The sequence below is a fragment of the Fukomys damarensis genome, unplaced genomic scaffold (genome assembly GCF_012274545.1).
Source record: "Fukomys damarensis isolate Sample0158 unplaced genomic scaffold, DMR_v1.0_HiC HiC_scaffold_2, whole genome shotgun sequence".
NCBI lineage: Eukaryota > Metazoa > Chordata > Mammalia > Rodentia > Bathyergidae > Fukomys > Fukomys damarensis.
In genome coordinates this window covers 47128929-47155600 of record NW_022900914.1, presented here as the reverse complement: position 1 = coordinate 47155600, position 26672 = coordinate 47128929, and the positions used below count along the sequence as shown (strand labels likewise).

Here is a 26672-nt window from a genome sequence, read left to right as displayed (position 1 = left end):
ACACACACACACACTGATATTTCCAAGCCTTTGGCCAAGCTCTTCTGCCTAGTAGCCAAGTCCCCTGTCTTTATTCTAAGCCCACTCAGCTTCTTAGAAGAGCTTCTCTAAATACTTATCCCAGGCTCATCCGTCAGGGCCAGAAGAGTCGCAGATGTTGGTGTCCCTGTAAGTAAAGCATCTCATCCCTGTGGCATTTCTTGGCTGAGATCTGCTAGATTCTTCTCATCTCCCCATGGTCAAACTTCCTGAGTGTTCTCTCTCTCTCTCTCTCTTTCTCTCTCTCTGTGTTCCCGTCCCAGCAATGCTCCATCTCTGGAGACTTAAACAGGAGATCTTTATCCTGGGGCTCTCTGAATGTGAGACTACAGTCACCCTGACACACCAATCTGGCTGTGGGGTGCTCCTCAGTGCCTGGAAGCTGGGCTCTGAGAAGGTACAGGACCACCATCTCTACTTTCAGCTTCAAGACCCCGTAGAGAAAATAGGTTGCCTGCATACTATTTTTCTTCCCATCTTCCTGTTACACCAAGTACTAGTTTAATGACACAAACAGGTTAGTTTTATTTAAAAGGCCCCATTTTGTTTTAAAGGTAGAAATGGAGTTAGAATCAGAGGCAGATTCAAGGACAGGAGGAGAAACCTGAGGGAGGAAAAAAAAAAAAGGAGAGGGCAGAGAATGTGCTGATAGCAATTCATGCGGAGAGAAGGTAATGCCTACTTTTCATTATTTTTTTATACTTTCCAAATTATATGAAACAGTTTTATACTGGATAAAAATGAATGTATCCAATTTTTCAAAGCAGAGAACCAGATGGTATAAAGTACCTCTATCTCCCTCTCCAAGGATACCTCCAGGCCTGCCCTCCCTCACAAAGTTAAAAGTTAAGGCAATGATCCCTGCAAGGCCACTTCCAAGCCTAGACATACCTTTGGGCGTACTTGGTACCAATCTCCCTTGACCTTTCATGCACACTCATGTATACCACACACACAACACAACACAGACACATTACCACCAGACTACAAGTCTGAAGCCAACACAGAGGACAGATATGGGGACCCACAACAAAGGTTAGAGTTAATGTGCACAAATGGTTCTCATCCCAGACCTCACCACCTCAGAAAACTGTTCATAGCAGCCAGGTCCATCCACAAGGGGTCTCCTCAGCTCCAGGCACAGTCACTAGCCATTGAGCCCTGGAGGGGCTGTTTTGTACAGACACTTAGAATCACCTTTAAAACTGACAGGCTTGGGCTGGGGATTTAGCTCAGTGATTCTGCCACCTGCCTCATAAGTGCAAGGTCCTGAGTACCAAAAAAAAAACAACAACAACTGACACTCTTGACACAAATCAAGACCCTCCTAGAAAGCTAACAACTGCTGTGAATGCCAGCCATGGCCAGAGCATCAAGAGTCTTGGGTGACATCCCCTATGTGATAGTGAGATGGCTTCCTGAAAAGAGAGAACACGGGAAAAGACAGAAAGCAGAATCTGGCAAAAGTAGGGGTAAGCTTGACGGGAGAGGTGGCGTGCCTAGGCTATAAGCACAGCCAGGACTCAGTGGGCAACTAGAAGGAGGTATCAACTGTAGAAAAGAAACAGGCTGCTGAGACACACAGGTTGGGCAAACAAGAGCCAGGCAAAATTTGCATTCTACCAGATCTCTCATCTTCCAGTCCCCAGAGGTCAGAGCCTTTCATTCTCTCTGCATTAGAGGGGGTAGAGAGAAGAACAGAGTCCAGCTGAAATTATCTGACATATTACTGAAACTTGAGCTCACTGCATCCCAGGTCAGCCTCAGGGTACCTTGTCCTCCAAAGTGTCACGGGCTGGGGAAGCAAGGAGTTAAGAGGCAAAGAGTGAAAGATTCCCTGTGACTGCCAAATCAGATCAATAGAACTCAGAGAAAAACTCAATACAATATCAGCTATCAGACCAGAGGACCTCCCCAGAGAGCGAGGGCTCCCTGGAGATCAGGACTAGGTTCACTGCAAGCTTGGTATTCCTGAAGAATGGGGCTATGTCTCCTCCATCAGACAGATTTCTCACTAAGGACAGGGTCCAAGCCTCCTCCCTCAGGGCAGGCTGGTCTTGCTTTCTCCTTCTCCCTGCCCACCTCTCAGTCCAAGTGCAGCTACCCCTCCCCCTGCAGCACTCACCAAGAGCCCAGATCCCCACCCCTATAACTGGCCATCCACTCTAGCAGGAATGGCTGAGTACTCCCATAAAGAGCATAGGCCTGGCTCTGGCTCAGACCCCAGCCCCCAGTTCCCTCATGTCAACACTGGGAGGATGGCCAGGCTAGGCCTCCTTGTCTGCCTCTGGCTGTGCTTGTAGCCAGCGGGACCCAAAATAATTCCTGCCTATCTGAATTTGTAGACATTTTGAGGGCAGCACACACAGAACGGAAATCCTGCTGGGCAGGCCCTGCACTTCTCTCACAGTATCCGACAGGCCCACTAAGGGGTGGAGAACAGGAGCCAGGACCAGGAAGTCTAGGGTTGGGGGAAAATTATCTGCCTAATTCAGCTATAAACACCCAACCAGGCTATAAGGCACGAGCACAGAAGTTAAGCTAAATTTCATGTAGAGCCATCTGAAATTTTCATTTGGTTTCCTGGTCAGGAGAGGTTTCTCTTCAGACAGGGATCCATCCAATCATCTACCTACCCATGTATACTCCCATCCATACACCCTTCTCCCCATCCATCCATCCATCCATCCACTCATCCATCCACCACGTACCCACCCATCCACCCATCTGCCTATGTGCCTACTCAGACAGACTTTCTCTGAACCCATCTCTGTGCTGAGCACTGAGAACTTAAAGAGGAAGGTGCCTCAGTCATTATCCTAAGGTTAGTCCAGGGCAGATGCTGACAGGTACAGAGATACACAGGACCAGGGCAAGCTTGTGATCAAGACCTTGCAGTAGAAGGAGAAGAGCTAGGAAGGCGTACTCAAAATAACTGATTACACCCAGGTTGAGTCCTAAAGAAGACCAGGAGTTAAGCAGGAGAGCAGGGGCAAACGTTTCTACAGCACAAGGGCCTGGGTGGGTAGGGTACAGAGCCTTGGACAGCCACAAAGGCTGGGGAGATGGGGAGTTCAGGGCTTCTGGTGTCTTTATCAGTAACACTGGAGAGTAAGACTTCTTATCTTAGTAATAATGAACCCCAGAAATGCTCTCCTGGAAGTGGCAAGATGAGTGAGTGAGAGGGAAGCAGCAATCACTCCTAAAAGTCAGAGGAATGCTCAACCCAGCACCCAACTTTGTTCTCTCACTCTCAAAGTTACGATCTGTTTTGTGACTTAAAGAATACACACTTCTGAAGTGTACCCTCTCCTGGGCTTGCAACACAAGCGCTGTCTTTGTAGGCTACAAGGCTCCTCCTCCAAACAGCTCTGAAGCTCTGAGAGCCCCAGGGTGCAGAGGTGTCATGCAATGTGTGGCTAGTAACACACAAAGCCCTGAGAGGAGAGTGACAAACTGAACAGACAGCAAGTTCAGTGCAGGTGCTCATGGTAGGCGCCTTTCTCCATTTCTACTGAAGTAAACCACTGAGTAGACTCAGTCTTTTAAGATCCAGAGCTCCTCCAGAGCCTGAGATGGGGAGAGTGCTACCCTTGGGTGAAAGATGCCACAGACCTCGTCACGTCATTTAACATCATACCTAGATCACCAGCAGGCACAGGTTGCTGAGTATATAGCAAAAGGATGACTCACTCAGCCCCTGTGTTAAGGATTGGAGACCATTAGTACAATGTCCCTCTCCCGTCATTTCCCTAGAGTAGGGGAATAGGGAAAGAAGCATTACTGCCTTGGACACAGCTTCGTTTTTTTAAACTGTCTCCAAGGGGCCAGCCAGCACAAGTTCATAGAAGATTCTTCCCTCTAATGAGGGGCTTGTCCATGGAAGGAAAGGGAGCTTGGAGTCCCAAGGCTACCCAGCACTTCCTCACCTGTCTTCCTTCTCTTTCATTTGACCTCCAACCCTGGTTTACCAAGTGATCCCCAAGGGAAAACCCTCAACATAGCCCGCAAATTAGGGGTTCATTTTTTTCACTTGCTTCCTGGAAAAGGATTGGGCCTTGCCCTGAAGACAATAGGCCCACCCGCTTCAAACAGAAAGCCCCTATTTAGGTCCCTCCATCATGTAGTCCCAGGTAGCAGAATGCAGGCTGCATGGCAATAAAAGCAGGGGAGAAGGAGTGACAATACAGGAGGAACTAAGGGGGAAGGGAAATCAAAGCCGGCTCCTTGAGTGAGCTGGTGTATCTCCCATGGGACCAGTGCCCTTCCTACCTGAACAGGGATGAGGGGCTCCTTGTCATCAATGTCGATCAGCACGTCTTCCCCAGGACTGAGTAAGCTCACATCATCTGCAGGAAGACCCACATCCAGGTGGTAAGGGCTCAGCCAGGGAGCTGTGACAGGACCCCCTCAGCCTCTGCATCTCTCTCCTCCTACCCCATGCTTCCCTCTCCCTTTTCTCTCTTTCTTGCTCTCCTTCACTTTCCCATGTCTCCGTGTACAGTTACCTCCCTCCCTCTCAACTCTTCCTGTCACTGTCCCACATTTGAGCCATCATTCCTCAGCTCTTCAGGTATGGGTCACCTGATCCAGGTTTGCCCAGCTGGAGGAAGGGAAGCTCCCAGCCTAGTGGAGCAGAAGCCACTTCTCACTCAGGTCCCAGGAGAAATGCATGCATTTCAGCTGAAGTGTGCCTTCCCCAGAGGCCCTGCCCTGGCCTTCCCTCTACCTGGGCCGCCCTGTGGGGACGGACTCTCTGATGTGTAGGGATCACAGAGGAAGCCCTCCAGGGAGCGGATGGTGCACTGGCCCACCACTGGCCTGCGGCCAAACTGGCGGTTATCGATGACCTTGACCACGATGGGGGGACAGTAGAGTTCCTCCCTGGGCAGCATCTAGGTGGAGAAGAAAGGAAGCTCTGTTCACTGGCCTAGGCCCATCTCTGGGAGGTCCCAAGGGATGGAGGGAGACCCTGCACAGGCAGGCCCAAAGAGCCCAAAACAACTTAACCCACAGATAATCCACGACAGCTAGAAATCCAAAATGGCGGATGGCTGAGCACAGGAGCAGGCCACGGGGGTGGAAGCCACACACCTTTCTGTCTGCCTCTTCACAGCTATATATGGAGGCTGTCTCCTCCCCAAGGCTTTACCTTCCAAGCACAGCTGGCTCAGCCTGAGGGGAAAGCAGAGTCTACTTTCCCTGAACCCTCACTGGTGTGGGGAGGGAGAGGGGAGTTGGCCCAGGACTCAACATTTCTTGCAGACAGTCCCCCCCAAGTGGATACTCAAGAGTTGGCTCGCAGATACAGATTCCTCTCCCCTCACCCCAAAAGCACTTTGAACACAACTTGAAATAATTTATATGCTCTCCTTCAGTGGCAGCTTTTGCTCAGCCAAGAGGAGGCTCCTGTTGACAGCCACTGGGCCTGGAATTTCTATAGTGCTTTCATCTTGCAAACCATTTTCCTTTCCTCAGACTTGCCTTACACCAGCCACTAGCTGGAGGAGGGAGCTGGAGAGACCTGAGGACTGAGGCCTGAGGGGGTGAGCTCCTGAGGGCCTCAGCTGGGGCAGGATGAGGTCAGGAGAGGCTGGGAGGAGGCACTGAAGGTGAGCCCTGGCAAGTCTCTCGGGGAGCTGGGGAGTTGAAATCTGCCCTGAAAGGTAAGCCAACCTCGGAGGGGCTCTTGAAAGCTTCTGCTGACCCAGAACTGGAAGGGGAGGCAAGCCAGCTCTGCTTGTGCTGTACAAAGGACTAAAGGCTTCCACGGAGGAGATAGCATGCACTTATCTCCTGTCTTCACAGGAAAATGAGGAGGAAAGCCACCCAGGATCCCTCCGGGAGTGACAGCTCAACCCTCAGGCTGCCAGGGACACAGGGACACACTAGACTCCAGGCCTCCAGAAGAGGACAGCAGGGAGATGGGACTCACCACTTCCATGAAAAGTGTGCAAACATCGAAATTGGGGTTCTTCCGGAGGTTCCTGATAACACAGGACTGTACCGACTGGCCCCCACACTCCACTACGAGGCTAGGGGAGGAAATGCTGGCCAGCTGGTAACTCTTCATGTTCCGAAGTCCCCACGCTAGGATCTGGGGACACAGGGTAAGGACAGTGACTGAGATGGCTCCAAGCCTGAGAGAAGGCTGGGGCTAGGAAGGGATAGAATTCATGTGTCTCACAGCCCCAGCCTCGCCCCAGCCAGGCTCACCTCGATGGCAGTGCGCTGGAGAGCTGGCTTGATGTTCTGGGGAACCATGTAGATGTTGGCCTCCCTCTGCGGTGGTGGGTAGGGCAGGTCTGTGTCCTCTGACTGCAGAAAATAGCAAGTGGAACAGAGACAAAGGTGGGAGGAAGAAGACCAGCCAAAGAGGTGAGAGACAGAAGGGACAGGAAGAAATGACATGCAGCAAGAGACAAAGAAACAGGGGCAAAGGCCCAGAGTGGGCAAAGGGGCAGGCAGAAGTGACAGGGCCTCATCAACTTTTGCCAGGCCCCATCTTTTCCGAGGTCACAGCTCAACTACCTTCATCCAGGGTTCGGCCACCCATCTCTCGCAGTACAGGTTCTGGGCACCAATTGCTTCCCCCTCCCAACACACATGCACACACACACACACTCACACCCTCAAATATGCATGCACAAACAAAGATGCCCACTTCATCTGGCCCAGGGGACCACATGCCCTCCTTCTAGCCAGGTTGTCCCACCCCTGGCTCAGACCCAACTGGGTTCCCATCCTCCCCACAGCCACACCCAGCTGTCCTCCAGCCCCAGACGCCACCTCTCACACCTGTCCCTCATGAGAACAAAGTGTGCCCCTGGGGAAGCTCCATCATCACCACAGACAGAAATAACAAAGCACTACCAACTCTGGCCTACTAAGGGTCTGCCAGGAAGGCTTGGCCAGGAATCTCCAGTGACCACGAACTATGAGGAGCAGCAGGGGCAAGGGAGGCAGATTAGTTAACTCCAATATCTGTGCTGAGAAGCACAGGCTCTGAGTGTGAATCCTAGCTCCACACTAATGAAGCCAAGTAAGTTCTTTTACCTCTCTGTAGCCCAATTTTTTTAATCTATAAAATGATAATAAAAGTTATCAACCTATAATGGTCAGTGAGTGTTGTAGTTAATACCTATTCATTTAGGAGTATCTGTAGGGCATAAATTTTTACTAGTACTACTAGTGACATCTTTGAGACAATGAGCGTAAGATGGCCTTTTCTTAAGATTCTTTAGAAAATTATCATATTTTATGTTTATTAGGATAAGACACTTTACTGCCACCTACTGGAAAAACTTTATAATAAATACAACTACATGGTGTCTCTGCTAGAAACGGTACCTCCTTAGACTCAGTGCCCTGATGCAGTGCTCAACCTGCACATCCACACATGGAGGCCCCAACATTCAGGAAATGTTAACTATGGTTTAAATAGATGTGTTGCACACTTTACAGAGCTGGACTCAAGTAATCTCATTTAACAAACAATGGAATCACTGGATTCATTCTCCTAGTAAGTTGGCAGGTACACGCATTTACAGATGCTCTGACAGAGATGGTGAGAGGAGCTGCAGAAGAGAAAAATACCAGTTTTCTCCCATTCCCATGAAACTTCACAGCCAACCCGAGCCATCTCTCCTGTCCAATTGACACACTGATGACACCACACTTCCATGACCTGTAGCAGTAATAAACTCAGTTCTAGAAACCTAGTCACCAGTACACAAAGTAAAAACGTGCCATTTCCCTCAGACCTGCATGTGGTGACAACCTGTGGGAAAGTCCTACCCCCTTGACTCACCGAGGAGGGACATGTCTGGGTACCAGGCACACAATGTCATTGGGCACTGTGCACATCACATGAAAGGTGCCCAGGGCCTGCAAAGCCACTGCAGCAAGCTGCCCACTAAGGGGATCGCTAGTTAGACGTTCACTGTGGTGATAAGCAGGGACAGCTTCTAAAAGGAAGAGCTGTTTCAAGGCCCACTTGTGCCCTGCTCATGGCCTCTCATGGCTGGTCCCCAGCCCATGGCACAGCTGAGGCCAAAAGCCCAAGGCAAAAAAGGGGAAAAGAAGGGCTAAGCAAGGGGACAACTGTATGTCCCCAAGAGGGGAGGAAGGAGGAATAATCTCTCTTCATGGCTGCAACTTCCTGTTAAAATCTCCAAGGAAAACTAAACACACCATGTCCTCTCCAGGCCCCGCACTCTGGGCTGGATCTTTTTTTGCCCTCATTTCCATGATCCATCTTCTCTTCCAGGCTCCCTCAAGTTTCACGGCATTGATGTCCTCTCCGTACTCTGAAGACCAGGCTCCCCCTCACCTTGACCCGCCCACTGTGGAGAACAGAACAAATATCTCAAGCAAACTAAACACTAGTACCATTTGGAGAAGGCCCTGGAGGAAGAAGGCAGGAGCACACAGCTGTGGAGAGCCAGGCCCAGCGGAGGCAGAGGAACAGAAGCAGAGGCAGAGATTAGAGGTGTGTCCAGGGGCAGCTTCCTGGGCTCAAAGCCACCATGCTCATCCCTCTGCCATCTCTGCCGACAGAGCACTCCCCAGAGATCCCAGGATATTCTTGTCCCAGGCAACTTGTTGCCACCTCCTTGGGATCCCAACCTCTGTGTCCCCATATAACCAGGCTGCAAGCTGCCACCACAGTCCTCTGTCCCCAAATATAGTGTGCACAGCACACTGCCTCTCTCAGTGGAACTCTGCTGCAGGCCCACTCCTGAATGCTCTCTGGCTCCCTGAACTCTTTCTCACCTGGTCCTCCCCAGTTCTTCCCTCTATCTCCTCGGTCTGTGAGGCTTGGAGCCTTGAGGCTTGGAGTTCTTTGGTCTCTATCTCCGTAATGTACTTCACTTGACTGCCTCCTGCTTGGACTTCGGATGGCCATTTAAATCTTCCCTGGTGTGCTGAGCTTCAGTTTAAGCACCCCCATGGCTCCCATAGTCACTTGTACTTAGCCCATTGAAACTCATATTTACCACTCTGTGCCATCTCTGTGTTCATTTGACTGGTTAAACCAACACTTCTGTACACTGGGATAAGCTGTATCTCCCCCCCATCGTCGAATAAACAAATGATAATGAATGGATAACTGAAGGAGGGAGGGCAGGAGGATGGAAATATGGGTAAAGAGGTAGATAAATAAAGGCAAAATGGGAGGAGACAGGAGGTAGATTTTGCGGAGATGGGAAGGGGTTCTAGGATAGGGGCAAGAGAGACAGTGTAGGGCTTAGAAATGATCAAGATACCCTATGCATACATACCAACTCCCCAAGATGAATGTAATATATATCACAAACATAAATAATAAAAATATTTTTAAAAAGAAAGAAATGATGCCAAAGTCCAAATCCTGCTTCCTCTGAGACCTATTCTTGTGGAGATTTGCTCCCTTCAAGAGTTACTTACAGGTGAATCCAGCTGTGTGGACAGATAGACACATCGCGGGAAAGGCCCTGAAGGCCATATCTGTCCTTATTCATCTTAAAGATCCCAGGCACTGCCCTCAACAAAAATAGTATCCCCTCTGTCTGGAGGTTAGAGAAGGACTAAAATCCACCATTCAGGAATTGCTGCAACAGGGACTCCTCGGGGAAACTATCAGTACATGGCTCTCACCATCCTGGTACCACTGCATGCCATTCCCTGTGTGGTCCTACACCAATGTACACTGTCTTTCCAGTCTGCCCTACTAGGCTGTTAGTAACACTGCCAGTCCTTTGGGATCTCCTCAGCCCTCCTTTGCAGTGCCTGCTCATAGTTTTCTGTGAATGGGCTTCCAGCTGCCTTTCTGAATCTAATACTGCTTTTAGGGCCTAGTTTAGGCTTTCCATCCACCAGAATATCACCTCAAACACACCTAAAACATCCCATAATCCTATTCTCGGCATCTTTAAACTCAAGTGACACTGTGCCCCACACTCATAGCTCCCATGGTCCTAACTGGTCTCTGATCATCTCATGGAGGGTAATGACATTCTCCATCCAGGACAGTGGTTCTCACTGGAGACCTATGCCCTTCATGAGAAACAGCAGCAATGCCAGGCAAGAGCCTGGGTACAGACTACAAATGTAACCAGAACACCTAATTCACTGTTTTATAGGTGACTGGGACTCAGGGCCACAGACCTCAAAGGCAGCCACATGACATAAGCTGAGTTAAGGGAAGCTGCATTTGACTATGCCTTCCTTGCCCACCCTATGTGCAGGGCAGACCTGTGCAACTACACTGCTGGGGTTTACAGGGGTCAGGCTGCTGATCAAGCTGGCTCAGATCATGAGGACAACGCTCTCCCCCATCAAAGCAGAAGCCATTGTTCAGCCCCGGTGTTCCACTGCCAGTTCAGCACAAGGATCCCTGAGTCATGGGAAGGGCTTCCCCCCACAGCCTAGGTGATACCAGACTAGACAGATCCCCCTTCCTGTGGCAGGGGAAGTATTGACAAGTCTGTCCAGCCACCTAGATGACCCTGTCACCAGTATCCCATAGAACCTCACCTCACATCCTGGTTCCTAGGGGAGCTCCACACAGGGGGCAGCCAGGCAGGCTGGGAGGGCTCCATTGTCTGCCTGCCCCACCCAGCTCGTTAAGAACAACATGTTGCTCTAATTACACTACCCAGGAAAAACAGTGTTTCAAATTAAGACTTTGGGAGAGGAGTAGGGGGGATGGGGGACCACTGGGCTTATTTTCCTGATTGCAAAACACCAAATTTTTCCTTCTAGTGGATGTAGGGGTGCAGGAGAGCACCTTGGGTACATCTGTGGCCTGGGCTTGGAAGGGTGACATCTGCTTGGCCTCTGAGCTGGGGTGAACATAGCCACAAGCATGTAATCCCTTCTACACGGGCAGCCCTGCCAGAGCAGGAGAGAAGGCAGAACCACGTTCCCCAAAATGGTCAGGACCGCACACCCCTGGAGGGAGGGGGTCTTATTGTACATGTGTTCCACATCCCTGGTTAGTGAGGAACCCATGCCCCACGCGTACCTCTCCGCCGACTGTGCGTGCATGTGTGTTCCCACGCATGTACACATGGGCACACGCTCACACGTGCATGCACACTCTCCAGTTCTCAGGAAATCTAAAATTGCAGTTTCTTTGAACTCATTCCCCTTGGCAGCATGGACCGCCTTTGTTCTCCAGACAAAAAGGAAAAGAAATGAGGCTAGGACTCAGAATAGGCGGGAGAAGGAGGGAGACGGGCCAGGGAACACACAGAGGGTGAAACCAAAGGGAGGGTGGGAAGAGGCTCAGAAAGAGAGGGAAAGACAAGACAAACAGGCCAGAGAGTGCGAAAGAGCCCTTCCCTCTGTCTTCCCTCCATGCAAGGGCCCAGGCCTCCCCATGTCAGCCACTGGCAAAGCCTCTAACCAACTACTTCAGTCCACTTCCCAATCAAGCACCCCACAGAGGGATGTTCTGGACAGCACAGGACCTAGGAGAAGGGAAATCTTGCTGTCTACCAAACTGTCCCCAGGCAGTGACATGCCCCAGCCCAAGGCATTGCTGCCTAGGCCCCCTGTCTCACCCTATGTTCCAACCCTGCTTCAAATTCTAGCTCAGTGTAACCTCTTCCAGGAAGCCAACCCCACTTCCCTTCCTTGGGAGCCCTCAGCACAACCATATAGTCTGCACCTTCTTCACGGACACACTGGCTTCCAAAATGGCACATGTGGACCTCTGCTCATGGTTACACTAGCTGAGAAGCAGCCCTTATTAGAAAGGCCACCCTCAAACCAGCCTTCAGAGTCCCTGGCCCCATCTGTTCTTCCAGGCCTCTCTGTAACCATCTCCAAAGCCACCTGGCTGGTCTCTTCCCAAATGCCTCACCTCCATATCCATACCCGCTGCAACCATATAGCTTCCTAACATGCCCATGTGCCCCTCCAGGCTCCCAGACTCCAAGGCTCCCACTGCCAGTAGGAAAGCTAGAACACACTTGATAGGCACAAGGCTGCATGCCTGGAAGGGGCAGAATGGAAGACAAGGCAGATGCTTGACTGCAGCAAAGACAGAAAAGACTGCGAAGGCATTAGGCTGCTCACAGGACCAGCATTTGGGCAGTGTGAAAAATCAAGCAGGCCCCAGGATCTTGGCAAGAAGCTTAGCCTTCAAGTGAGGGGGAAGTGGGCTGGGATGGGGCCCCTGGGAAAAAAAGGAGGACTCAAAGTCATCTTGTGGCTTTGTTCCTCAGACCAGATTATACTCCATTCATAGACTGGGTCTCTGACCCTTTGAAGCTGCTGGCTCACCCAGGTCCTGGACCCAGCAGACCCCCCAGGCTTGCCTTCTTCTGGCCCTGCTGGCCACACGAAGCCTGAGCCTATTGCCTGGCTGGCCCTGTGAAGGTCACCTGACCCTCTTCAGAGTCGGGCCTGAAAGCTATAGTTCTGATTTGCTTTCTGACAACCAGACCACAGCCAGATCCCTGCTCTCAGAATCTGAGCCTTCCTTGTTACATATGACAAATCCAGTTACTAAGGATTTTAACATTTTTAAATAACTCATCCCTGGGCTAGGTCTTCTTCAGAGTAGGCTGTGGGTTTTGGCCACAGAGTGCTCTCAATCAGAGCGAGGGCTCCGTGCTGCTTCCCTGGACAGGACTCCGCTTCCCTTTCCAAATCGGCAGTCTTTTGCAACTGCAGCCAGAAGCAGGAGGCCGCCTGTCAGGCCCAATTACGGCCAGCTCACTTGGCGGATCCCACCTCCGTCTGGGTGGGAAAGGAAGTGAGGTAAGGGGCGCGGGGCCTGCAGAGCCCACATCCTGATCCAGTGCTGCAAGCCCAAATTGCACTGAAAATGTCAAATAGTGTCCTTTCCCAGCCTGGGGATTCCCTGATAGCAGGAAATAGCTATTTCCTCAAATGTCCCTCTGCACAGGGCTCTCCTTCCTGTGTCTCTACCTGGGTCTTTGTCCCCAGCTCACTCATGATCATCTGCTCACAGATGCACAGGAAACTGCAAGGGTCCATGCTTCTCACCCCTAAAGGATGTGAACTGCTTCTTGTAGAGGCAACGCCAAACTTCTTCATTTCCTAGGAACTCCCAACCCCCCCCAATTCCTAAATTAGCCAGGCCCTACCCCAGTCCATGGCCCTTTGGAGCAAAGACACTTTTCCCACCTCCTTCTGAAAGTTTCCTTGACTGTTGTCTGAGTAGTTGCGATGAGTCTGCTCCTGCCCCCAAGAGGGCAGCAAGCCTCTGAGGAAAGAGTCACTCCAGGACACACCCTAGGCAGCCCTGCATCCACATAAAGCATGTGGAATGAAATCAAGGCAGGTCTCCATATGACAGGAGGCTGATGGGCACCAAGAACCAAAAGGCTATGGAGCACCTGCTTAGAGGCTGGCCTTCCTCTCCTTCCGAATCTCCCCAGTCACCACCACCAGCCACGGTCCACAGTTTAAGTGTAGCTTACCTCATCCAGGATCCTGGATGTATCCTGCACCTGGAATACAATCAATCACAAGGGATTTCAATCCAGGAGATGATGGGAGTAAGGGGAGGTAAAAGTTCTCCATTAGTAACCAAGAGCTGTAGGTTAGGCCAGGGTTCAGCACACCAGACATTGCCACTGAGGGGGCCCAACAGAAATCTCCCATCAAGGGTAAGGATGGCATGAGCCCCAGCTATATATACTCTCCATGAGGTCCCTGGAAAAGGAGGTGTTCTGGACCTGGAGCCAGAGGGACTCATGGGGAAGGCAAAAGCCCAAGCTTGGAGGCTAGGCAGGACAGGGAAGGAAAGCAGCAGGATCCAGGAGAGAAGCAAAGGTAGGTGGGATGGGGGTGGCCAAGGAGGTCTTGTGTGGGAAGAACTGACTAAACCTTGTGTGGACTGCCTCATGTAGCCATTGAGGAGACCAGAGCCCAACAGCCACAGCTGAGCCTGGTCTAGAGTTGTGTGACACACTAAACATGCCTGGTATCTGACCCCCAGGAGGAAGAGGGAGAGGAAGAAGATGAAGACCCCGTCCCTGGTACAGAAGAGAATACAGGGTCACATAAGAAGAATGAGTTGGGATAATTACTGTAAAGCAGAGCTTTTGAAACTCACTGTGCACCAGAAGGCCCTAGAGGGCTAGTGAAAGCACAGGGTGCTGAGCTGTACCCTAAGAGTTGGTGTCAGGACATCTGACATGGGACTCGAGAATCAACACTATGAACAATAGCCCAGATCATGTTGGGGCTTCTCATAGGGACCACATTTTCTGAATCATGGGGCTAAGTCTGTTGTTCTTAGACCCAGCTGCATATTAAAAGGCCCTGGGGAGTGTTGGAACACATCAAGGCTTGGGATGCACCCCAGAAGTTGGTTTTGTTTGGTCTGGGGTGGGGCCTGAGCCTCAATGAGTTTCAAAGCTGCCCAAAAGGTTCTAATGTACAACCCAGCCAAGACCCACTGGCTGGACTTTCAAGAGGTATCTGCAGTTCAGGAGTCAGGTTTCACAAGGAAAAAAGGGCAGGCAAGACCTGTGGTGGGCAAGGAAACTGTAAGATGGGGATCCCAGCACCTCCCCATCCTGACCCCAGGCAGGATGGAGACAGGATCTTGTGGTCCCCTACCTATCTCAGGGGGGCGGCTACAAACATAGGGGAACTGGTGATCCGCTTAAAGAAGGAAAGATAAGCACAAAGACATACCTCAAAACCAGGAATGTGGTGGATGGCCGGCTAGGTGAAAAGAAAGAGGGCTTTTAGTCAAGTGTTTGTCTCTCAGTGCCCAGCCACCTTGTTTTGCCCTAGCCAAGCAAGCACATGAAATTATACCAAGGAATATATCCAGGAACAGGATGGGGGGGTGCAGACTCTGGGAAATGGAGGGGCACAGGGGCAGCTAAGTCAGCAGTGTAGTAGGGCCCCACCAGGCCCTCAACCCATAGGAGCTTTCCTCCTATCTGTATACAAAGAGCAGATTCAGAGGTAGAGCTCTAACCTAAGCCTCCTACTTTATATCGGGGACCTGGCCTCCCAAAGTCACACACCTAGGCCATGAAAGAGCTAGCACAAAACCCAGAATCCTTCCTTGTTCCTGGAGTCCCCACTTCACTGCAGGTCGTGCCCCCTCTAACAGACCAGAGGCCTCTATGACCATTAATTATGATAATCGAGTTGACTGGATTAAGGGCACCTAGTAAATTAGTAAAGCACACTTTTGGGTGTGTCTGAGAGGACCATGGGGACATGGCCTCAGGAGTAGATCTAGTTCTTAGCCCTTTCCTTTCTGGTGCTCTTTACAACCCACTCTCCTTTCAGCTGCCTACCATGAACTAAGCAGCTCTGCCCTACCAGGCCCTTCTGCCATGATGTTTCTGCCTGGGATCTAGCCAACCAGGAATGAATCCTCTGAAACCATGAGCCAAATAAACCCTTTCCTCCTTTAAATTGTAGGTGTCAGGTATTTTGTCCTAGCAATGGGAAAACTGACCCAAACTCCCTCCTCTCAGAAATCATGTCAGTAATGACTTAGGGAAGAAAACCTCCAGTGGCCAGAGGACTCAAATATTCCACATTCCAACATTCTACCCAGTAGGATGACTTGGGGCCAGGCGTGTTGGAGCACGCCTGTTATCCCAGCACTTGGGAGGCTGAAGCAGGAGGTTCACTGTGAGTTCGAGACCAGCCTGGGCTACATAGTGAGTTCCAGGTCAGTCTCAACTACATAGTGAGACCCTGCATCAAAAAACCAAAACAAACAAACAAACAATGATGATTTAGGTTCAGAAAAGATTGGGCTAGGAATTTAGCTCAGTGGTTCCACCGCCTGCCTAGCAAGCGCAAGGTCCTAAGTTCAATCCCCAATACCAAAAAAAAAAAATATAAAGAAAGAAAAGATGGGCAAAGTGGGTCTTTCAGTAGGATGCCTGACTTTCAGAAGAGGCTATCCAGGGTCCCAGTGAGCATCAGCCCTGATGGGAAAGAAGTGTATATCAGCAGCCCCACCTGCTTATCCCCACCCCAGTCTTGTAAGCCATGTGTCCCCTGGCTGGGCCTCTTGTGTCTGAACAAGGACAAACCTCACCTTCTCCCTCTGGATGAGTTCAAAAGATGCTAGTAGTTCACCCGCTGGCTGGCTGCCCCTCGTCAATGGGAACCAGGCCAGCCGGGGCATCCGTTCCAGGTTCGGCTGACAGATGCAGCGGCCCATAAACTCATCGGCACCCTAGATCAGGCATAGAAGAAAAATCAGTATACCTTCAGCTAAGGCAACAAGTGCCCTCTGAGAGATCACCAAGCTTGCATCCCATCTTCTGGACTAGCCAAGGTTTCAGAAGTCAGGGCAGCTCCCCTTTGTGCAAACCTCCACTCCCCTCCTGAACAGGATCCAAGCAGTCCCTAGCCACTATACCAGGCTTGAATTCCCACCGTCGTCAAGAAGTCCCTCTCTATGTCCAACTTATGTCACCCTGCTTTAATTTAACTCAGCTTTGAACCCATTTGAGGTTAGACAAGCAGCTTCCCACCATTACCCAAATGCTCAGCTATATATGTGTTTGATATTCCCAGGGACTTTTGCATCTCCTGGCTATTCATTTCACCCATAAATTTCCCCAGTTTCCAAATGGGGACACTGTGATTATGCTCATCCAATTAAGTGAATATTGCTAAACTGATGTTTTCACCAGATACAAGAACTTTCCTTGTTTCCTTGCTTGCTACCCAAATGACAGAATTCAAAATCTCCCCTAAAAATGGAAGCCCTCTCACTGCACACTGAACATCTTTCCTTCCCCGCCTTGCTTCGTGACTATACAATGCCTACTCCAGCCCACTAGCCACAGCTGGGCTCCCCCTGCCCTTGCATGGGCCTTTTTCCCCACTGGTATTGGCCTCAACCCTTTTCAGCCACTGATAGCGACTTTTCATCCCTCGAAAGCCACTCCAGCCCAAGCCACAGCTGGGCTCCCCCTGCCCTTGCATGGGCCTTTTTCCCCACTGGTATTGGCCTCAACCCTTTTCAGCCACTGATAGCGACTTTTCATCCCTCGAAAGCCTAGGGACTATATGGGCAGAGTTGGCTCTCAGCCAGATGGTGCTGTGACCTTCACAAGTCCTCACACCTTGCCCACAGCAGGAGCTTGGAAGCAACCTGACTACAGCCACACTGCTGCAAGAGACCACAGCATCCCCAGAAGCCATCCTAGAGTAGCCACCAGCTCTGGCATAAAAGCCCACACCAATGTGACAGTCAAGCACCAGTCACTCAGAGTAAAGGCTTTTCTGAACCAGGTGTTACCCCTTCAGTGGCTGGGTCTTGGAGAGGAGGTGTGGCTGGCATAGGGCCTGGGCAGGCAGGATAGCAGGAGCTCACAACAATGGTCACTGGCCAACAGGGGTAGACTTCTTGGAATAGATAAACAATGGGTACAACCCTAGATCACCTTCAGGACTCTGGATTCCACCACTCACCAAAAATAGCTCATGGTTCTTCCCTCCTGGGTTCTTCCCAGGTCCTGGCCCACTAGGAGTAATGGGTTTGAGCAACATTTTAAATGAAGGAGGTTGGAGGGTTTGGGAAGAGATTTTAGAATAGACTATGTTGGTCAACCAGGCAGGTAGCAAAAAGGCCCAGGCCTTGGTTGGGGGTGGCAGTGGGATGAGACATAAAGGATCACAGTTTGAAAGATATTTCCAGAAAGAGTTGCCATGACTAGGTGCGAGTGGGCTGACTACACACAGATCTGCTGTAGCCTGTAGCCTGGAACCACCTGTCCCTGCCTCTTCTGCTCAGTCCCCTACCAAGCCTCTCACCTTTCCCCTCCTCTTGTTTCCAAAGATGCCAGGCCCTGAACTTTTCTTGGTATGGTCCCAATTAGACTCCCTCAATCCCCTATAGCTCCAGCTTTTTCCTCCAAGAGCTCCCAGGTTGAGCTCCCCAGTTCAGCCCTGTGTTACCTACTGCCAACTGATGCTTCGCTCTCATAAGTCCTTATACCCTGCTCAGAATAGTATTGCTTTCTCCCAGCCCCTGGTCACCACATCCTCCTGGGCAACTGACTGCCAACTGTAGCCATCCTTACTTCCAAACCCTGCCCCTCCCTCTCATACCACTGCCACCCGCTACCTCAGTCAAGTTTCTCTGCTACATGCCCAGTTGTCTCTTCTAGTAGCATCCAACTTCCTCCTCTTAAAATGCTGTTCTGATCCTATCACTCCCTGTTCTCCTGGCCTCACAGTCCTTTCTCTTCCCAGTCTGCCTACCCCTTGCCTCACAGCCTCCCAATCACCCCCACACTGTACTGGAATGCCCTCTGCCTCCATATGTCTTCCCTAACCCTACCATCCAATATCTCCTTCCAGGCCTTTGACTTCCCCACAGCCTTCCTTAACATTCCAGCCTAATGCCATCTCTCCCTCCTGGGAAACTTCTAGAGCTGTACTATTCAATACTGCCGCACTAACCACCCACAGCTACTTAAATTCACATTTTAATTCCTTAAACCTCAATGAAATATAAATCTCAGCTTCTCAATTTGTACTAGCCAATTTCAAGTGTTCCAGGGCCATGTGCAGCTGGTGGTTCCATCTTAGACAGCAGAGCTATAGAGAATCTCCATCACTGCAGGAAGTTCTATTGGACAACTCTGTTTAGGAGGCCCTGCCTGTGCCACAGGACTACGTTGTACTCAGGGGCATACTGTTTCATGTAGTGGATCCTCTACTCTGTCCCAGCTCCTACCTAGATGGGGGAACCCCAAGCAAGGGCCATTCAGCCTAGTAAAACAAGTGTTCGATAAATGTTTACAGAATCAACACAGCACTTGAAGGGGAGAAGGGGTCAGCCTGGGAGCAGAGAAGCAAGATAGAGACAAAAAAACAAAGGCTCCTACCTGCAGCCAAGCGTTCTTTCCAGATATGTCTGTCCCCTCTCTCTACCTTAGCAGTGTTTCTGCCATGCAGCACAGCACAGGCACTAGCTATTCATTTTTAATTCCTTTAAAACATTTGTAAAGTTTACTCTACAACCTAAGGGTCAGGTGAGAGGCTATCACTCCCAGCCTTGGGGAGTACCCAGCTGAGTGAGGAATCAGGAATCTACGAAGACTCAGCATGCACAGAATGTCCCTCCCTGGGGCCCTGCAGTGGGTGGGGGTGAGGGGTAAAGGAACACAGCAGGCACACTCACATAGGTGTCATGGTCGTAAAGCTCTACCACGATGCTGGGTGGCTGCTCAGCAATACTGGCTGGCTCACCAAAGATCTCGATCTCATAGAAGATGAGGGTCTGGTCCCAAGTCGGGTTTAGGGTGTTCTTCACCACCACAGTCTTCTGGCTCTGGTGCAGGAAGGAGACGATCGCATAGGGATCTGTGTGGACCATGGAAGGAAGGGAGACAGGGCATAACAGGGACTGTGAGAGGCCCCTTCTCAGGAGTTACATGGGCCACAAAGCTTTTAAAGGAAGGCTGTGGCTGCCACTGTGGGGCAATAGCATTCAAGCCAGAAACCATTTTATCCAGGAGATTCTCCCAGTCTCTTCATGTAGCCAGCTGGTCAGAGCCCAGGTACACAAGTGATCACCGAATTCAGAGAACAACACTTTCTGCACAGTTTCCTGGGTTGGCCATGTGAGGCAAGGTCTAACTGGAGGAAGTGAGTACCTGTATGGTCAATTCGTTCATTCAGTCACCAATAAGCATTTATTTGGTGCCTTCTGAATGCTAAGCTAGGGGCCAAGGTGTTCAGGGCTGAGAATACAATTTGAGAAAAATGTGAAATATACAGAGAAATATAAAATCATAGTTTGGATGAGAGTCTTGAACAATGGATACAAAGTGCCGTGGAGAGTGTTAGGGAAGGATCTGGCTTCCTTAAAGAAAGGAGAACAAAACAGAGATGCTGGGCTCTGTGATCTCTATAATACCATCAGAATGACATGACCAGGTCTTTGTTTCAGCAAGCTCACCCCAGCTGCTACATACAGAGCAGATTGGAAGGGGCAGAAAGGGGTGTGGGAAGACCAGTTAATAAGGCAATGGTCCAGGCTGGGATGGTGATGGCTTAGCTGGGCCTGGCCTCAAGAGCTGAACAGCAGTGGGAGGTATGAGCTCCATCCGCCCCCAAACTCCTCTGCAGCCTGCCAGCCACACTGGCCTGAGACCTAGCCACAAGTTATTATTTCTGCCTAGTCTCATTAGCAAGTTAGTGTCACTGGGGCCAATTCTAAAGCAATGTTCTCAAAGCTGAGTGTGCAGCAGAATCACCTGGAAGGCATACACAGACTGCTCATCCCACCCCACATATTTCCATACAACAGGTCCCAAGTGGGACCTTTCATTTCTAACAAGTTCCTGGGAGACCCTGATGTGCCTTTCAGGGCCACACTTCAGAAACCAATGCAGAAGATCCTATGGGACTGGGTATGTGTCATTTGGAGAAGAGCAGAGGGCTTGGAGGAGGGGGCTCTTTTGCCTTCTCCCAATGGGACCTCAGCCTGGGGGCAGTGCCCTGCACCCTCAGAGATCACAGGTCAGCTTCAGCGATGCCACTAACTCCCTGTGTGACCTCAAGAGGGCCTCGGTGACCTCAGAAGCAATGGCTTCTGCCTTAAAGGCCTCAGAAGAGTGCAGGAATGTCCAAACACAATCCTCGGGGTTGGATGGGGAGACAGCCCTCCCAAAATAAACAGAGAAGAGCAAGACAGGCTACCTGGCCACAGAGAGACCCAGGAGCCACCACACAAGAGGTAACAGAGAGAAGGATTGTCAGAGAGTAATTGTAAGAGAGGTGGGAAGGAAAAGTGGGCAATGGCAAGACTCCCATTAAAGGGTGGAAATAGCAGGGTCTGAGAGTAAGATTGAGGGACAGAAGCCATGGTTACCCACTGGCTGACCAATGCTGGTTTAGGCTAAGGGGAAATAGCCACCAGCCTGGGACCAGCCCACTGGCTCAGGTACAAAAGCATAGTACAGCCAATCACGGAGGGCTTCCTGCAGGAAATTGATTTTGGCTCTGATTCTGGGGGTAGAAGAAGGCAATGGGAGGCCCTTGGCAGAGGAAGGGAAGAAGAGAAATGCCACCATGTCTCGCCACCCCCACCCAGGGAGAGCCTCCCTGGCACAGGGCTCCTCCTTCCATGCACCATCCCTGGCAAGGCTGGCCCTGAGCCCTTTGCCTTCTGCCCCTGGCAGGGCCTGGCGGCGTCTGTGCATTTAATGAAACCGTCTGGCTGTGATACCATCAGCTCCAAGCTCTCGGCAGAGAACCTCTCCCAGTTCCAGTAAGGGAAGGAGGGCGCGTTCCGATAAATAAAACCATATTAGAGAGCCGGCAAAAAAGCCCCTTTTGTTCCCGCCCCCCGTGCTTCCCAATGCTTTATTTTTATAAGCGTGCGGGCCCCAGACCAACCGCGTTTACACAAAGATCACAATTGCACATTGTAGCGGCTATGCACGCTGTATTGGTGTTGGCAGCACCCCCCACGCTGGCCCCCTGAGCAGGCCAACTCTTTCCAGCAACCCCATCAACTCAGGCAATGAGCTCAGCGCTAGGGGGAGGCGGGGGGGACGACAGGGAGTGTAGTTTTCAAACAAAACTCACCCAGACCCACACACGTGCCCCACCCGCCCATGGGAGGAAAAAACACAACAAAGGCATTGTAAAGAGCAGGCCTGGAGGCCTAGGGCCTCAGACACTGGGCTACTGTGTGCTGGGGCCTGGACTCTCCCCCAACAGGGCCCATTCCCTCCTCCCCTAAAAAACACAGGGGTGATGTGGCTATGGCAAGGTAGTCGGATGCACAGACACCTTCTCGCACAGAAGCCAAGAGGAGGAAGCAGGGGCTTCCTAAAAGAGGTGGAAAGGAAGGTGGGCTGGTGACCACATCCATTCCCACCTAGGGCTCTCCAAGGCCCACACTCTCCAAGTCAGGGGCGTTTGAATGGGAGCTCGCTGAGAACCACAAGGTGCCCTAGGAAGGATCCAGCCATGAGTACACAAGGACTCCACCAGACTCCCTGGCCACAAGAGAGCCAGGGACCAGTCAGCAAGCCCCAGGCTATGATTATCTGGCTGAATCCAGACCTCTGCAGGGGGCTGTCTGGGCCCACCCCTGCTGCTCAGACCTTCCTGGATCTCCAGGGATGACTTCTGTAATTGATAAGCTAAGTTTTTCTCATGGTCCTTCCCACGAAGGACCTTCCCAGACAAGACCATCAGTGTGGGGACAAGGCAGATGATGTCACTACATTTGTCAGAAGAGGGAGTTTTGTCCTAAGAAGGTGAAGTCATTAGCCCACAATCACAGGTGGCCAAGACCAGCTCCCTGCTTCCTAGTCCAGTACTCTTTACATGCCCCATTCATAGAAGGGGAGGGGGAATAGATTGCTAGTAATCAAGGTTATGCAAATTAAAACTATCCTACAGCAATATTTTTCCATAAAATTAAGAAAAATTGCTTAAAATTATCAAACACTGTTGGCAAATAGTTGATGAAATAAGTATTCTCTTTTATTGCTGGAAGCAATTCAGCAACCCTTCTGAAAAGCAATTGGGCAATATGCCCTGAAAAACATCAAACTGTCTATACCCTTTTCCCCATATTTCTGGGACTTATCCAAATTAACCAAAGGGTATGTACAAAAACATTCATTCTAACATTATGTGTAATACATCATTCATTCAATATACAAGCATTGATTGCCTACCTTGTGGTTATTAGCATAGTTCTAGACACAATCCAAGCTATTGATGTGACTGCTGATTGGAAACCATATCTAAACACTTGGAATGCCAGGGCAAGGTGGTAAGCAACTTAATAGTGGAACACACAGGTGCAAGGGTGGGGGTGTCCAGTGTAGCCTGGTGACATCAAGTCAGGCTTCCCAAAGGACATCCCCTACCCTGAGTCTCAAGAGTAAGGAGGTGGAGCCAGGGATCTAGTTTAGTGGTTCTGTCGCCCGCCTTGCAAACAGAAGGATCTGAGTTCAATCCCCAGTACCAAAAAAAAAAAAAAAAAAAAGTAAGGAAGTGGCCAACATAGACCACAGAAAAAGGAAACTTCCAGGCACACAGCATACCACAGGAAAAAACACCACAGAGGGTGGGCACTGGGGTGAGAAAAAGAAGGGAGGCACCCAGGGTAGGAAGACTGGGTAGGAGTTGGGGAATAGCAAACATTGCTAGACTCAAGCTAAGCAATGTGGACTGAATCTAGTCGGCTGGTGGTTCCTGGTTCTCCAGAGAGCTAAGAAGTATTTCAACAGGTTAAACAGCCTCTGTCAGCCTCCTATGCCAACATGCATTGTAAATCTGTAAGCCATCTGCTGGTCCCTCTCATTCAGGAACCCTTTATAAGTGGAGCATTTCACAAGTCTCTGGAGCACTTTGGAAAATACGTCCTTCCGCTCGTTGGGTAGATTGTCCCAGCCACAGTTAACCTGAGCAAAAAGCCATGCTTGGGAGTGGTGGAGATAACCAGAAGCCAGGCATGAGAATACCAAAAGCAAGAATTCCCCAGAACCACCCAATAACAGAGTCTAGATGATGGGGGGGGCACTAAAAGTCACCAAGAAGTAGTACCATGGGTACCATGGGGTAGCCATGATTTATTAGACTTCACTGTGGCCTGGCCTGGCAAGAACACCTCTCAGGACCTTCAGACTGGCACACAGCATTGATCTCCCAACAGCCAGGGGCCAGCAAAGAGGAAACAGGACCTTCAGATTTCTCGACAGATTTCCCAGCCCATAACTTAGTATCATGGCATCTGGTCTCCTAGCCATCTCTCACTGATTTGATAACCCCCATGAGCACAATGACCTGTGAGACTTTTGAAGAGGTATTTCTGGGTTCCTCCATCTTAGGGACATCCCCTGTCATGTGGTGATATCACCAGAGGGCTACCCAGTATCCCCATCTGTCAGAGGGTAACAATTCTTTAACAGAGCTATGGCTCCATCCAACCCAAAAGTGGTTCTCAGCAGGAGGCAAGCAAAGCAGACCACTTCTCTTTGACTCCGCTTGGACTTTCCCTGGACTCCCCTTGAAAATTATCAGTCTGTATTGAAGAGCAACCCAGCCTAGGCATGTTTAGGGAAGCAATGCTACCCGGTCCAGAATTCTAGGGTAGGCAGGGCAGAGCTAGGTATAGTGTAGATGGTGAGTGGTTTATAATCTTCTCTAGTGACCACTTTTCATCCAAAGCAAAGCCAATAGGTGCAATAGATGCTCAAGAGATATTCCTAGACAGTGGCAAGTCCATCCCAATGCAATGAAAAGTCATCAGAATGAGCAGTATCTCACATTATGTGCCTAATCACTGTGCAAGACATGCACATAAAGACTCATAAACGCAACCTCATGCCACAGACATCCTGCCATGAGTCCAGAGACTCCATCTGGCCACTGGCCCAACACCCACCAAAAGCTCAATCCTCAGGTCACCTGGATAACAATGACTCCACAAGAGCCTCCTACTCCCAAATTCAATATTGCCCAACAAGTGTCTCCTGGGCACCTCCTGCACACCCCACCCCCAGCTTCTTAGCCAAGGAGAGAGAGCAAATGTGGGCTCTCAGCCACCACACCACCCCAAAGCCCACCACAGGGGGACAAGCAGAGCTTATGAAAACATAAAAACCCAGGAAAGACCCAGAGCACCAGGGTTGGTGTCAGGAGTGCATTCCCAGAGGGTCCCACTGCACCAGACATTAACAGGCAGCTGGAAGCTACTCCCAGAGGCAGACAGTGCTAGACCCTCCCCTGGCCCCAGACATTCCGGATTCACACATGAGTTTCCTCAGAGAAATGCCAGCCGGTGGCCGTGCATAGTCTCAGGCCGCCAGCCACCCCAGGGTCAGTTCCAGGGGAGAAATTGCTTCGGTTTAGGGTTTGGGAGTGAAAATAAACACTCTGGGTTTTATAGGTTCCCCCGTGTTGGCTGCTGTTTTCCTTTCCAGCAGCTGCTCAATCGGGCCTTTCATTCAGAAGCCAGTGGCCTCTGAGGAAGCCCTGGGCAGTGCCCTCAAAGCTCCTGGGATGTTTATCTGGGGGAGGGGCTGAGGCCAGGATGGAAAGTGTGACTTCGCCACAAGCCGGTGCCAGGCTGACCCGGGCACTGCAGTCCCCAGACTGAGCACTGGCTCCCCACACTGGTCCCAAGGAGAACTTCCCACTCCACAGGTTCTCAGCCTATCAGGCATGTAAGGGACAAGGGACCTTACCCTGGCCTCCACCTGGCCCCTCATGGCCTCTCTGGAAAAGAAAGGAAGCAGGGCTGTGAATTAGTACATTTCTTTCTCTCAGGGTAAGTTCCATTGGTCAGAGCCCTGAACACATGTCCTAGAGTGTCTGCATGGGGTAGAAGGCCAGAAACTGCTCGTAGGGAACTATGCTGGTAGGGAGGAGGGAAAAGACTGGTCCCCACGAGGGAGGGGAGTGGCACAGGAAGGACAAAGGCACACAGCTATAAGCTGCAGAGCAGTCTGTGACCAGGAGGCCACTCACATGGAACTTGATCCTACTCGGCCGAGGAACATGCATTCAATGGGAGGTGGCCTCGGCTTCAGTTCTCAGCTCTGTCACCTGACAGCTATGTCAACTCAAGCAATTTAGTGAACCTCTCTGCATCTCCATTTCTTCACTTGTCAAACAGTGGTCAAACACCTCCCTCGTGGGGTGCTGCAAGGGTCACATAAAATACTGTCAGTGTGGTGCCAGGGCACACAGTGAGTACTCAGCAAGAGTTCATTCTTGAGATACCCAGTGCTGTGGGCTCAGAGGGAAGACAAAGGCTCACAGTCCAAGTGGGAAGACTCTGGCAGAGAGACTACGCTGGTCTCTGCATTGGGTAAGGTCTCTGAGAGAAATGCCGGCTAAGCACTGAGGAAAGTGCAACCAGCTCACCTCAGGAAAGAGTCAGCGGGCAACTGGGCTGGGATGAAGGATGGCTAGGAGTTCACTGAGTTACAATTAGGGAGGAAATGCATTCTGGGCAAAGACGACACTGAGTAAAGGACCAGCACACAGAAGAGGCTGGCAAACATGGGAAAGCTAGTGGGGCTGGAGTCAGTGGATAGAGGAGACTGAGCACAAGTGGAAACGGGTGAGGTCCGTGGGAGCCATATCTCCAAGACTCATCTGCTAGGCTGAGAAGTGGGGAGCCATCTGCCAGGATCTCCCTCTGAAATCAGGGGAGTGATGTGTCAGGTATGTTCAGGGCACTGTGGAAGGATGCAGGGAGGCCAGGAGACCAGAAAGTGTCCTGATAAGAAGTGGTAAGGCTGGGGTGATATGACAACATGATACCGAAGAAAAAGGAATAGATCTGAGAGATTCAGAGCTGGAATCCACAGGGCTGAGACACTGATGTGCGGCCACCTGGGTAATGGGCAGCCTGGGTAAGGAACCCCAGTCAAGGCCGGAAATGCAAAGGAGTCTGGATCTGGATGGGGCAGGACCTCAGGGAGTTGGGTGTGGACAGGACAAATTTAACAGGATAATCATGATTTATACAATGAAGGATGGACAGACAAAGAGGGCCCAGGAGAGAGTGGCAGCCTGAAAGCCAAGGCCAAAGAGGCTTCCCCCTCTGGCAGGCAGGAATGGCAGAGTAAGTCAAACCCTGCAGAGGCATCAAGTGGACCAAGAGCTGCTGTACCTGATGCCCAGAA

At 50.8% G+C, this 26672-nt stretch overlaps 1 protein-coding gene across 22 annotated transcripts in view; it reads right to left on the bottom strand.

Annotated features, from left to right (window-relative positions):
* Positions 1-26672, bottom strand: part of Dysf (dysferlin) — a 220703-nt gene that overhangs the window by 63107 nt on the left and 130924 nt on the right. For all 22 annotated transcript variants that reach the window (XM_033764701.1, XM_010609623.3, XM_033764725.1 and 19 more), the window contains 8 exons: positions 19187-19368; positions 16082-16222; positions 14704-14733; positions 13479-13508; positions 6256-6357; positions 5975-6136; positions 4769-4934; positions 4312-4388 (listed from right to left, as the gene is read on the bottom strand). In XM_033764701.1, coding sequence (XP_033620592.1) covers positions 4312-4388; positions 4769-4934; positions 5975-6136; positions 6256-6357; positions 13479-13508; positions 14704-14733; positions 16082-16222; positions 19187-19368 — 890 coding nt within the window. The remainder of the gene's footprint in view (positions 1-4311; positions 4389-4768; positions 4935-5974; positions 6137-6255; positions 6358-13478; positions 13509-14703; positions 14734-16081; positions 16223-19186; positions 19369-26672) is intronic.